Source organism: Brachionichthys hirsutus, chromosome 12 (genome assembly GCF_040956055.1).
Source record: "Brachionichthys hirsutus isolate HB-005 chromosome 12, CSIRO-AGI_Bhir_v1, whole genome shotgun sequence".
NCBI lineage: Eukaryota > Metazoa > Chordata > Actinopteri > Lophiiformes > Brachionichthyidae > Brachionichthys > Brachionichthys hirsutus.
In genome coordinates this window covers 383,402-396,431 of record NC_090908.1, presented here as the reverse complement: position 1 = coordinate 396,431, position 13,030 = coordinate 383,402, and the positions used below count along the sequence as shown (strand labels likewise).

General features: G+C 49.7%; 2 protein-coding genes across 2 annotated transcripts; both read right to left on the bottom strand.

The window, feature by feature from the left end:
• Positions 1-650: 650 nt before the first annotated feature.
• nup35 (nucleoporin 35) lies at positions 651-9,422 on the bottom strand. Its single transcript, XM_068746391.1, has 9 exons — positions 9,328-9,422; positions 7,743-7,898; positions 7,533-7,669; positions 6,615-6,672; positions 6,061-6,169; positions 3,772-3,841; positions 2,402-2,530; positions 2,202-2,318; positions 651-863 (listed from the first exon to the last, which is right to left on the bottom strand). Coding segments are annotated over exons 1-9 (855 nt in total). The 5' UTR covers positions 9,329-9,422; the 3' UTR covers positions 651-785.
• Positions 9,423-9,778: 356 nt separating this feature from the next.
• fundc1 (FUN14 domain containing 1) lies at positions 9,779-12,609 on the bottom strand. The gene is made up of 5 exons (XM_068746239.1): positions 12,591-12,609; positions 12,212-12,365; positions 11,972-12,047; positions 11,744-11,866; positions 9,779-10,701 (listed from the first exon to the last, which is right to left on the bottom strand). The coding sequence occupies exons 1-5, from the start codon at positions 12,607-12,609 to the stop codon at positions 10,624-10,626; spliced, it is 450 nt and encodes a 149-aa protein (XP_068602340.1). The 3' UTR covers positions 9,779-10,623.
• Positions 12,610-13,030: the final 421 nt, after the last annotated feature.

Here is a 13,030-nt window from a genome sequence, read left to right as displayed (position 1 = left end):
CACCGGTGCAAACCTCTCGGTACAGTACCCGTACTTTGAACCAGTTGCTTCGCCGCTTTGAGCCTATCCCAGCGTGCTGTGGGCGGGGCACACCCCGATGGAGTCACCAGCGCGTTGAGGGGCCGCACACAAACAACCACTCACGCGTCACGGACTATTTGGTTCCTCCTACCGTTTTGGGCGGTAGGAGGAACCCGGAGAAAAGTCCCCGCAGACCAGAATCGAACCTGGGACCTTCTCGCTGTGAGGCGACAGCACTAACCTCTACGCCACCCAAAATGTTTTCGTTTAACTTTTAGTTCAACCCATTTTAAACTTCCTGCGTTTACTCAGGCTAACTTTCTATGAACAAGAACCATTTTCTAGAACTGCATATTTTGTAAAACCTTAAATACAAATCAATGTGTTGCTTTGCAGTATGGAAGTACACAACATACATTATTACATACTAGTCATTCACTTGAATGGGAAACTCTGGGCTTGTACTGGGAATTGACTTTGTACAGGTTACGACTCATTTAACTCGCCTTCACTTTCAGCATTAGCTCACCTCTGAAAAGCTGCAAATACTTTGACCTGACAAAGTAACTAATATTTTAAGATGTACTATGAAACACTACATTTCTAATGTACACACAGTGTTTTCTGGACATTGGGCAACAATTAAAAATCAGAAAAACTTTATTGAGACAAAAACATTAAAAATTCAAATGATAAAAGAAGGAACCGCTAATTCACTCGCACACACGCGTAGGAAGGAATTCATTCGTCCATCTGCAGCGGCGTCACCAGCCAAACATGTACTCCATCGCCTTGGAAACGAGACCGTTGTCTTTTCTGGGCATGTGCCTGTCTGCTACCACCTAAAGACACAAAACTATTTGTGAAGTACAGCAAATGAAATACACAGTTCTACCATATACACTGTGCACAGTTATTATGCAAGCAAGTTGTTTTTGACCCCGTCATCACTTTTCTGCACATTTTCAGCTCTGAGCTGCATAAACCTGAAGACCAACACCCTATATCCAGGTGTGCATAATTATGAGGCAGCTCCTCTTCCTCAGGCAAAATGAACCAAATATAACTGACTGAAAAGTTGTAGGAAGTCTTTCAGAGGGACGAAGCACTGAGATATTGGGGCGCGACCACAGAACCATCAAACCTTCTGTTGCAAATGGCCAAAAGCGTTGCAGGAAACGTGTTGAGCAACACGCAGCAACGGCTTCATGGACCGACGAGATGAGCCCGGCTGGATCAGTAACGGGCACAGAGCCCCACTTGCAGGTGGAGGCGGGGCACTGGCACGGGCGGGCGCTACTCAAGACAAACTAGCTGGACCGTTCCGGGTTGAAGATGGAATCAAAATCAACTCCACAGCCTCCAGCCAGTTTTTATTGATCTATTGATCAGCCCAACAGGTACAGGATGAAGTCAAGGAGACCAGGACTACGCTCCATCGATGCACTCCGCCGCCCGACTCGCCAGGAAAGGCCTGACCCGAACCCCGTTGAACACTTGTGGGCCCTTCTTCAACGGGAGATTTACCGTGAAGGTAGACGGTCCCCCTCGCTGACCAGCCGGGAAGGGTTGGGCTGATCAATAGATCAATAAACCGACAGACTCATGGGTGGAAGTATTTAGGCTGAGCTTTATGAACATTTTCAATCGACCGAGAGCGTTGTAATTGTTCAATAATAAAACGAATCACCTGCTAGGTACTGCACACAGTGTGGAGCTAAAACGAATCACCTGCTAGGTACTGCACACAGAGTGGAGCTAAAACGAATCACCTGCTAGGTACTGCACACAGAGGAGCTAAAACGAATCACCTGGTAGGTACTGCACAGAGTGTGGAGCTAAAACGAATCACCTGCTAGGTACTGCACAGAGTGTGGAGCTAAAACGAATCACCTGGTAGGTACTGCACAGAGTGTGGAGCTAAAACGAATCGCCTGCTAGGTACTGCACACAGAGTGGGGCTAAAACGAATCACCTGCTAGGTACTGCACACAGTGTGGAGCTAAAACGAATCACCTGGTAGTCACTGCACACAGTGTGGAGCTAAAACGAATCACCTGGTAGGTACTGCACAGAGTGTGGAGCTAAAACGAATCACCTGCTAGGTACTGCACACAGAGTGGAGCTAAAACGAATCACCTGGTAGGTACTGCACACAGAGTGGAGCTAAAACGAATCACCTGGTAGTCACTGCTGGAGCTCCTGGAGGTGGAGGTGAGAGGTCTGATGGCTGAGCGAGGCGATGAGGGGAAGTAGGTGAGAGGAGAAGACACAGGAACATTGATGTCCATCACACTCTGGGAGAGAGAAGAAAACAACTCCTCAATGTTAACAGCAGTCAGACAGACAGACACACAGTCAGAGTCAGACAGACAGGTACCTTGTTTATGCAGGATTTGACCCCAACCATGATTGCGTCACCAAACACCTTGCCGTCTTTAGACAAAGCTTTCCTGGCCTGAAGTCTGGACTGATACTGAAGGTGCATCCAGTTCCCAGGAGACGTCATCTGTGAGCAAATCAAATCAATTCCATAAAACACGACTAAACATGAGGTGGCTTTGTTCCATCTAATCTAGAAAACATCTCCACATGGGCTCCAGATCTAATACACAACTCCAAACGGACACCAGAAATACTCTACTGTATATTGAATAATGATCTTATAATGTATTTGTTTCAAGGATAACCTTCCCCAGAAGAAACAATTCCTTCCATCTTGCAACCATTTTTAGATGCTTTCAGGACGAACAGGAGACCCACAAATAGAGCAGCAACAGCTCTGCAGCAACCCAGAGCACGGCGGGATGCTGGGGGCCTCCCGGGGGTGAGTCTCTTCATGCTTCCCCTGATACGTGCGTGTAAAATCCTTCTTTCAGAAGATGGATGGACTCGTACAATAGTCAGGTCACTCACTCCCATAGACGTTTGGCAACAGCTTGCTTTGTGCTGGAAATCAGATTAGATGCCCGTTCTGCCCTGCCACTACCCCCAAACCCCTAAACGGGGCACACTACCCCCAAACCCCTAAAGGAACGGGGCACTCTACCCTGCCACTACCCCCAAACCCCTAAACGGGGCACGCTACCCTCCCACTACCCCCAAACCGGGCACGCTACCCTCCCACTACCCCCAAACCCCTAAACGGGGCACACTACCCCCAAACCCCTAAAGGAACGGGGCCCACTACCCCCAAACCCCTAAAGGAACGGGGCCCACTACCCCCAAACCCCTAAAGGAACGGGGCACTCTACCCTGCCACTACCCCCAAACCCCTAAAGAAACGGGGCACGCTACCCTCCCACTACCCCCAAACCCCTAAAGAAACGGGGCACGCTACCCTGCCACTACCCCCAAACCCCTAAACGGGGCACGCTACCCTGCCACTACCCCCAAACCCCTAAACGGGGCACGCTACCCTGCCACTACCCCCAAACCCCCAAACGGGGCACGCTACCCTCCCACTACCCCCAAACGGGGCACGCTACCCTGCCACTACCCCCAAACCCCTAAACGGGGCACGCTACCCTGCCACTACCCCCAAACCCCCAAACGGGGCACGCTACCCTCCCACTACCCCCAAACGGGGCACGCTACCCTGCCACTACCCCCAAACCCCTAAACGGGGCACGCTACCCTGCCACTACCCCCAAACCCCTAAACGGGGCACGCTACCCTGCACAGCAACAAGGAAACTGGAGGAAGTGTCGGAGCGTGGGCTCAGGGGAAGGATTGGTAACCATGTCTTACCGTGTGTTTCAGGATGTTTCCATATTGGGCAAACTGAAGCAGGATGTAGGAGGCGGAGGCTGGAGGAAACCTAACACACACACACACACACACACACACACACACACACACACACACTGCTGTCACAAAGTAATGACCCACCTGGCTTCCTTTACTTCCGCGTTCTCATACTGAACTGTGTCGACTCTTCAAACCAAACCAACCAGACCGTTACCGTTCACGGTGTGACTAACGGCAAAGTTCTGACCGCCAGAGCCTTTCCATTTCACCCGACCGGCTGATTGGCCGATGTGGAGCCACCGATGTGGAGCCACCGATGTGGAGCCACCGATGTGGAGCCACCGATTCGACCGCTGCAGAGTAGCATCAAAGCTGGATAAAGACAGCGGTGAAGTGCCAGTAAACACGCTCTGAGATAGGATGAAGGGAAAGGTCTAAAAGACAGTGGTGAGGACAGCCATGATGGACGGCTTAGAGACAGTGTCTCTGAGGAAGAGACAGGAGGCGGAGCTAGAAGCGGAGGAGATGAAGATGCTGAGGTTCTCCTTGGGAGTGACCAGGTTTAGAAATGAGACAATTAGAGGGACAGTGAAGGTTACACGATTTGGAGACAAGGTCAGAGAGACCAGACTTTGATGGTTTGGACGTGTCCAGAGGAGAGACAGGGACTATATCGGTAGAAGGATGCTGAGGATGGAACTGCCAGGGAACAGGACTAGAGGACGACCCAGGAGAAGAGACATGGACCTAGTGAGGGAGGACATGAGAGTGGCTGGTGTTGGGGAGGACGATGCAAAGGACAGGACTAGAGGACGACCCAGGAGAAGAGACATGGACGTAGAGAGGGAGGACATGAGAGTGGCTGGTGTTGGGGAGGACGATGCAAAGGACAGGACTAGAGGACGACCCAGGACAAGAGACATGGACGTAGTGAGGGAGGACATGAGAGTGGCTGGTGTTGGGGAGGACGATGCAAAGGACAGGACTAGAGGACGACCCAGGAGAAGAGACATGGACGTAGTGAGGGAGGACATGAGAGTGGCTGGTGTTGGGGAGGACGATGCGAAGGACAGGACTAGAGGACGACCCAGGAGAAGAGACATGGACGTAGTGAGGGAGGACGATGCAAAGGACAGGACTAGAGGACGACCCAGGAGAAGAGACATGGACGTAGTGAGGGAGGACATGAGAGTGGCTGGTGTTGGGGAGGACGATGCAAAGGACAGGACTAGAGGACGACCCAGGAGAAGAGACATGGACGTAGAGAGGGAGGACATGAGAGTGGCTGGTGTTGGGGAGGACGATGCAAAGGACAGGACTAGAGGACGACCCAGGAGAAGAGACATGGACGTAGTGAGGGAGGACATGAGAGTGGCTGGTGTTGGGGAGGACGATGCAAAGGACAGGACTAGAGGACGACCCAGGAGAAGAGACATGGACGTGGTGAGGGAGGACATGAGCGGGGCTGGTGTTGGGGAGGACGATGCAAAGGACAGGACTAGAGGACGACCCAGGAGAAGAGACATGGACGTAGTGAGGGAGGACATGAGAGTGGCTGGTGTTGGGGAGGACGATGCAAAGGACAGGACTAGAGGACGACCCAGGAGAAGAGACATGGACGTAGAGAGGGAGGACATGAGAGTGGCTGGTGTTGGGGAGGACGATGCAAAGGACAGGACTAGAGGACGACCCAGGAGAAGAGACATGGACGTAGTGAGGGAGGACATGAGAGTGGCTGGTGTTGGGGAGGACGATGCAAAGGACAGGACTAGAGGACGACCCAGGAGAAGAGACATGGACGTAGTGAGGGAGGACATGAGCGGGGCTGGTGTTGGGGAGGACGATGCAAAGGACAGGACTAGAGGACGACCCAGGAGAAGAGACATGGACGTGGTGAGGGAGGACATGAGCGGGGCTGGTGTTGGGGAGGACGATGCAAAGGACAGGACTAGAGGACGACCCAGGAGAAGAGACATGGACGTAGTGAGGGAGGACATGAGCGGGGCTGGTGTTGGGGAGGACGATGCAAAGGACAGGACTAGAGGACGACCCAGGAGAAGAGACATGGACGTAGTGAGGGAGGACATGAGCGGGGCTGGTGTTGGGGAGGACGATACAGCTCGTATAACAGTGTAAATATACTGTGTCCTCAAAATAACCATCGATGTCTAAACCACTGGAAAGGACACCCTTAAATGGAAACGCCTCCCACATCCTCAGAGGGGCGTGACAATCTGACGTTTGTCCAATCCCGTTTCAGAGCAGTTAATGCATCAGTAGTCCACATACCCAAACACCGTGACCCAGGTTTGGTCCAACTGATCATCAGAAGACAGAGAATCTCCCTGACTGTAGAAGGGATCCACCTGAGCTGGAGAAAGGCACAGAGGCTGCACACCTGGAGGGAGAGCGAGCGGAACACAGGGTGAGAGCGGAACACGCAGGCTGACCGGCGGACAGGAACGTTTCGCCTCTCGGCCATGGAGCTCCCGTTAAAGACCAGGACCAACGTCCCCCCGCTGGGGGTTGAGAAGCCTTCTGGACGGGAGGCGAAACGTCCTGGCTTGTTGAGTTCATCACAGAGATTTAAGTCTCTGGGTTTCATCTTGCTGCATACTAACTCAAATATTGTGTAGCAAATCACACAAGTATAGTACGGTCACATGACTGACAGCTTTAGTGAAACCGTCTGCAGGACTAACGCCTTTGATCTCCCCATGCAACAACTGAACGTGTTCCCTTTGCAGCCGGTTCAACCGTCAGCGTCAAAAGCAGACCGAAGCTTCGCTCAGTGTTTGTACTACTAAGAGCAACAGAACAGGTAGTAATACTCGTCGGTTTACCTGTTCCTGGAGTTGATGCCCCAAGAGCAGAGAGAGGAGACTGAGTAACTGGAAAACACTGAGAGAGAGAGAGAGAGAGAGATTGAGATTTAAAGGACGCATCATTTGAAGACACATTTATGACAATCATGGGAGGGCTGCTAGGAGGAAGGCTCTGCTCCCAGAAAAGCACAAAATGGTCGCTCTCAACTTTAACCCCGAAGGTGATGCAGTTGTTTTTCTGCCTCCGGGACTGGAGGACTCCACATCAGGGGTTGGCAACCTTAGGCACGCGTGTCACGCCTGGCACACGTGGGTATTTACATGTTGACGGGCGGAGAGGCAAAAAATAGTGGGTTATATTCCATTTAACTCCTCCGAAGAAAAGGAGCGTACTGCGACTGCACGGAAGTGATGGTGGGCGTCCTTGAGTCGGCGCGCCGCCCCCAAGTCACCCCGAGCCCGAGGCTCCTTGTTTCAGGTGACCATCGAGCAGCGGTGCGATCATGGCAGGTAAACCCGGTTCCTGGTTCCAGTCGTTCTGGACAAAGGATGTCTCGCTACAGGACACCGGCCGATACGCAGCCTTTGCTGTGAAAGCGTGGCGTGTAGGACAGCGAGTGCGCGGCGGCATTTTGAGACAAAAAACCGGCGCTAGCACGTATGCTAATCGGAGCAGCGCCTTGTACCGTTAAAAACCAGACAACGGAGGGGAGATGCTCCGTTTCTCACCGCGCATGGAAACATGGAAAAGCATTAGCAGACGGAGACGCACGGAGAAGGCTCTCCTATCGACTCACACTGATTTATAGATCTGCAGTATTACTGATAACGGTCAACATGTTCAAATACTGCATACTGCTTCAGTGGTCGTCATTTTAGCGGTACGACTCAAATGGTACACGCTGTTCACGAAGCAGGTCCTGCTCGTCGACCAACCTGTCCGTGTGAGTTTAGGGGTGTCGTCACGGTAACCAGGTCATCGTGGATACTACGAATAGGTGGGGCTCCGCTCTTATCCTTGGGGGTAGGGACAACAGGCTGTAGGGTAGAGCCATGTCTGCTAGCCCCTCCCACTATTAGGACAGGACAGACATTAATCTACAGAACACAATCAGCATCTTAATGTCCGATGACGTCTGTGCATACCTGCGCTCTCTGTACAGGGCGTCGCTAGGGTGAAGGGGCGTGGCTGCGGCGTAGTTGGGGCAGGAAGATCGCCCATCAGGAACCCAGGAAGAAACTGAGCTCCAGATGTGAGCTTGGGAGATGTGGGAGATCCCAGTGTCATTGGTTCAGTTCCCACTGAAAGACAGGGGGAGAATCTATCTGTCCAGGTAGAACACAAAGAAACAGCTGGAGAGTCCAGACGCTCAGATCAAAGAGCCGGGGTCCCTCTGAGATCAATGCGATCGCTGCCGTTTTCGATCGCGTCCTTATTGCGTTCATCGTCCTCAGAAACCAGCATGAGCACAAACGCCGCTGCTTCCGGCTTCACAACGTGGTCCTGCCGTGGTTCATAAATCACGAGACACAAGGTGAGTTCAATAAGAAGAACAATCAGGACTCTACTCCAAAAGCCCGATAAGAACGACTCCCGACTCAGCTGGTACTCGATGTTATTGTAGGACTACTGTGTTTATTGTGTAAATGTTGTGTGTTTTTATTGGACCATTGTGCCTGTAATAAAGATTTGATTGACATATCGATATTCTGATTCCTCCTCCAAATCACCATACATACGAGAATAACGATTGAAGCAGGAGAGACATTTCAGCAATGAACAATCTCTGATGGTTCATTTATTGACTAGTCAATCAGGGAACCGATCTGTAATGTATTGATCAGTCTATAACGGTGTCCGAGACACACAACATACAGCAATAGCTATTCCTATCTGTTAGTCCAGTAAAGGACCGAGATAAAGGGTTCGGGTTAGAACAGGGGATTAAAGTTAGTAAAACGCTCCTCCAGACTATCGATCAATCAAACTACTGCGGATACAGATGTCGATATTGGCGCGAGTTTCAAAATGAGTTAATCGCGTTAGCAGGATGACGAGGCCGCTAACCCGACGAGCAGCCGATTCCCGTAGTACTTACTGCCGCTACAGGCCCGCTACAGGCCCGGTCCGCTACAGCCCCGCTACAGGTCCGCTACAGCCCCGCTACAGGCCCGGTCCGCTACAGGCCCGCTACAGGCCCGCTACAGGTCCGCTACAGCCCCGCTACAGCCCCGCTACAGGCCCGGTCCGCTACAGGCCCGCTACAGGCCCGCTACAGGCCCGCTACAGGTCCGCTACAGCCCCGCTACAGCCCCGCTACAGGCCCGGTCCGCTACAGGCCCGCTACAGGCCCGCTACAGGCCCGGTCCGCTACAGGTCCGCTACAGCCCCGCTACAGGCCCGCTACAGGCCCGGTCCGCTACAGGCCCGCTACAGGTCCGCTACAGGTCCGCTACAGGCCCGCTACAGGTCCGCTACAGCCCCGCTACAGGTCCGGTCTGCTACAAGTCCGCTACACACCGAGTCACAGCCATGCGGCTTAACTTGGGCTCTCTCCGCCCGCAGTAGCTTCTTGGTGGAGCTCAGAGCTACGAGACGGCGAGTTCACTTTAAGCACCGACCCTTATGTCCCCTACGGGGCTCCGTAGAGCTTACGTAGAGCCTACGGAGCCCCGTAGGGGACATGAGAGAAAAATATGAGGCGAAAAATAAACTAAATTAGAAACTTACTCGGAATCCTGAACTCCTTTTTCCGTACTCCGACCTTATAAGTCGGGATTCGTTTGTTTGTTTTTGTTAGCAATGCTGCTGTGCTAAACACTTGTTTACTTCCGGGTCAAAGTGGAGCATGCGCCGTGGAAAAAATAGGATGATGATGAATATATTTATTAGATAGAATGTTAGAGCAGTACAAGTACAGTCAAACAGTAGCATGTACTACAGTACAAGCACAGTCAAACAATAGCATGTACTACAGTACAAGTACAGTCAAACAGTAGCATGTACTACAGTACAAGTACAGTCAGACATCCCGTCTAAGAGGAACATTTCAGAATAGAATAGAAAGCCTTTATTGTCATGGCGTAGTGGCTACACTATTTATTTCAACGGTCTTGTTTCCGTTCATCGACATGTAACAATACCAATAAAACTGAAAATAAAATACTCCACAGATGCAAGGAAAGGTTTATTTTAGGAGCTTTATTTTGAGAATATATGTTAAGCCAAAGACATAAGATCACTTCTTAACAGCAGACATGGATATCGTATCAGCCAGAGATTTTGCACATGAAAGGATTGTCGCGTCCTAAAGAGTAATCTGCTCTGTTGTCTGCGCGCCACGAAGAAGTTTCACAGGATCCCGATTTATAAAGTCGGAATTCTGAAAACTAGGTCAGGATTCATTTCCGAGCAAATTTCTCAGGGTTTAATTTTTGTCCCCTGAGGGGCTCCGTACATACCATGTATGTAACCAGCATAACACTGGAAAGTAGGCAGGTCTATGGGCACCAGGTGGATTTAATAAACGTCAACTTGGTCTCATATATGGCAACAATAACTCAAGACATTTATTAGCACACAACAGCTGGTTTCTACAACATGGACGCATCTTGATCTGGACGGGGGAGCCATCCACTGCGGCAGGACGTCGTCCTCCAGGACCACGAGCTCCCGATGGTTGCTGCTTTGCTGCGAGGGACCGGCTCAATGGTTACTTCTCCTAATGCGCATGGAAGCCACCGTCACATTGCATGTTCACGCAGGTCGTGTGAATCGGGCCTTGCCTTCTGAACGGCTTTCATAGAAAGATGCTTTCTAACCATTGTTGCACCTCGAGGGGGGGGCACATTATACTGACAGCTCTCACCACATGGAGGCACAGCAGCAAACAAATGTGCAGTAAAACTAAAGCCCAGCTGTAACAGATGACTCCCTGGCCCTTAATCTAAAGCCACACATCAATGGTTTACTTTTTATGTCATAAGTTGCATCAGAAACACACAGAAGCTTGTCCTTTTGCAGACCCTAAGATACGAGGCCCAGCAAGAATCCTCCAATGAAGCCACTTGTGACAACAACGCTTTTCTTCACGAAATCAGTGGACTGAAAAAGACAGGAAAGATATTTGATGTGCAATTCACCCAAATTGACCATTTAAACTGGTGAGCTTTCTCCTGACCAGAACAACTGAACAGGTTACACTGGGACGGCGATTCTGTCTGAATGCTGCGAGCAGAGCAGAGAGCGACACAAAGAGGACGGCTGGAGCAGCGGCATCGGCCGGGTGTGAAAGAGGACGGTCAGCCGTTTAAAGCTCAACCGGTCCACTGTCAAACACCGAACACATTCAGCCATTTTAGAGTTTACACATCATTACCTCCGCGAGGTGATCTAATCGCCGTCCGTCCGTCCGTCTGGTAGCAAGGTAACGGATAAAAGCAGTGGTTTCAGCATTTCGGCTGTCTGCAGAGTGCAACTAGACACATTTAGCATAAACAGCAGGATGAGAACCTCTCCCGATTTGGACATATTTGCATTGTTTTTGAAGTACAGTGAAACCTGGTCGAGGGGGACCTTGATTTAGGCAGCCCCCTGCTGACACGGTCCAATCTCGCTCCTCATTAGCATACAGGTTAGGTCCCGGTGTAACGGGGCCTCGCACGCTGCCAATCACTGGTAACAACGATGAGTGGGCCGTTTTCCCGTTGACCTTTAGGTTAACCGGATACGAAGATTTATCAATCTGACATTTTTCAGAGTAACTTTCAATCATTTACTTCCTGAGTAAACTCGCATTGATTTCACCTCGTTATGCAATCAATCAAGGAACCTGTCACTTTCCCTTTTGTATATTATTACTATTTCTGGGCAAGCAATACTCGTTATTCAATTGCTCAGCAGAATAATCAATTATTTAATTTGATTGCTGTAGTCCTAAAATACATAATTATTTAGTTTACTTTAAAAAAAAAGAGGCTTTTTTTTGTATTTGACAGACCAAAGAGTTGATATATTTAGTTACCATAGCGATGGCCCTGAATGGGGAAGATGTAAATACATTTAGAGGATCAGTGTTTTTGCTACAATATATTTCTTGTTAGAATTCGATGGACGGATGAACAGCATCGCCCCCAGACAAACGCACCTTCTCAATCAAGGAGCTGAGCTCCGTCTGATTGGTGCTTTTCCTGAGCTGCCTCTTCGCTTGGTCGACATCTTTCTCAAGCTTCTTCCAGTCTACCTGGATATAACCACTATGGTTAGCTAGCTGCAGAAAAAAGTCAAGAAAGGAGAAATGAGATCCCCCGGCCCGTTTCTCTCTCTCTCCTTTTGCTCAAGCTGAACATGCATATTGCCCGTGATGCTCGTGTACCTGCAGCAACAGAAGACCTCCTCCAACGGACGCAGCAGCAACCTTCCCAACCTTCTGGAAAACATATCCTACACACCTACATTTAACGACACAGGACATTAAACTACAGACAACAACATTTACAATTGTAATTTGTCTAGAAATGAGGGCTAATGAGATTTGGTGCATAAACTGTAGATTCTTTAGTCCCTTGAAGCTAGAGCTGAGCTGAGCCAGTGCTGAAGTGATGAACATATTTACCATCCGCTCACCCCCCCCACAGCGACTTGGGACACCACCGTGTATTTATCAGCTACCGGGCCGGAGCTTCTCCCAAAGAGGCGACGCCACCATCTCTCGCGTTTGGCGTAGTCCGTCAGGTCCATGACGCGGTCGTAAATCTCCTCCTCCAGTTCTGTGCGGACATGAAGGACTGTCAGCAAACACCAGGAAGCCGTGACGTCATGAAAAGCCTGCTAACTGTACAGAGTCTCGCTACCAACGTTATTTACTCTGCTACCGTGTCCAGGAGACTATGTCGCACGTTATTACGCTCATCTTGTGTCAGGTGATTTATAAAACACGACAAGCCAACAATTCAACAGCTGCTATTGTAACAAGAAGCAGAGCGCCTGCATACCCTTCCCACGGTTCGCCATTTTGGAGTGGGTTTGGGACTTTGGTCATACAAGCTTGTTAGATCTCGCGAGACTTTCTTCTTCTTCTTCTTCTTCTTCTTCTTCTTCTTCTTCTTCGTCTTCGTCTCATGTAATACGCGTTTAACTGCTGTTTGTTTACTCTGTCCAGTTCCTTTATATTTATTATTTATTTATTTATTATTATATATATATATATATATATATATATATATATTTTTTTTTTTTCGACCATGTAAACAACAAAGAATAAAATGATAAAACAACGCCAAATACATGCGCACACATATACATAAACATATACATAAATACATATATATACTGTACATACATATATAAAGACATATTCACACATGTAATATTAATTAACAATAACTCAAATAATAAATAACAGCCATAATGCACTAACTATGCAATTTACATG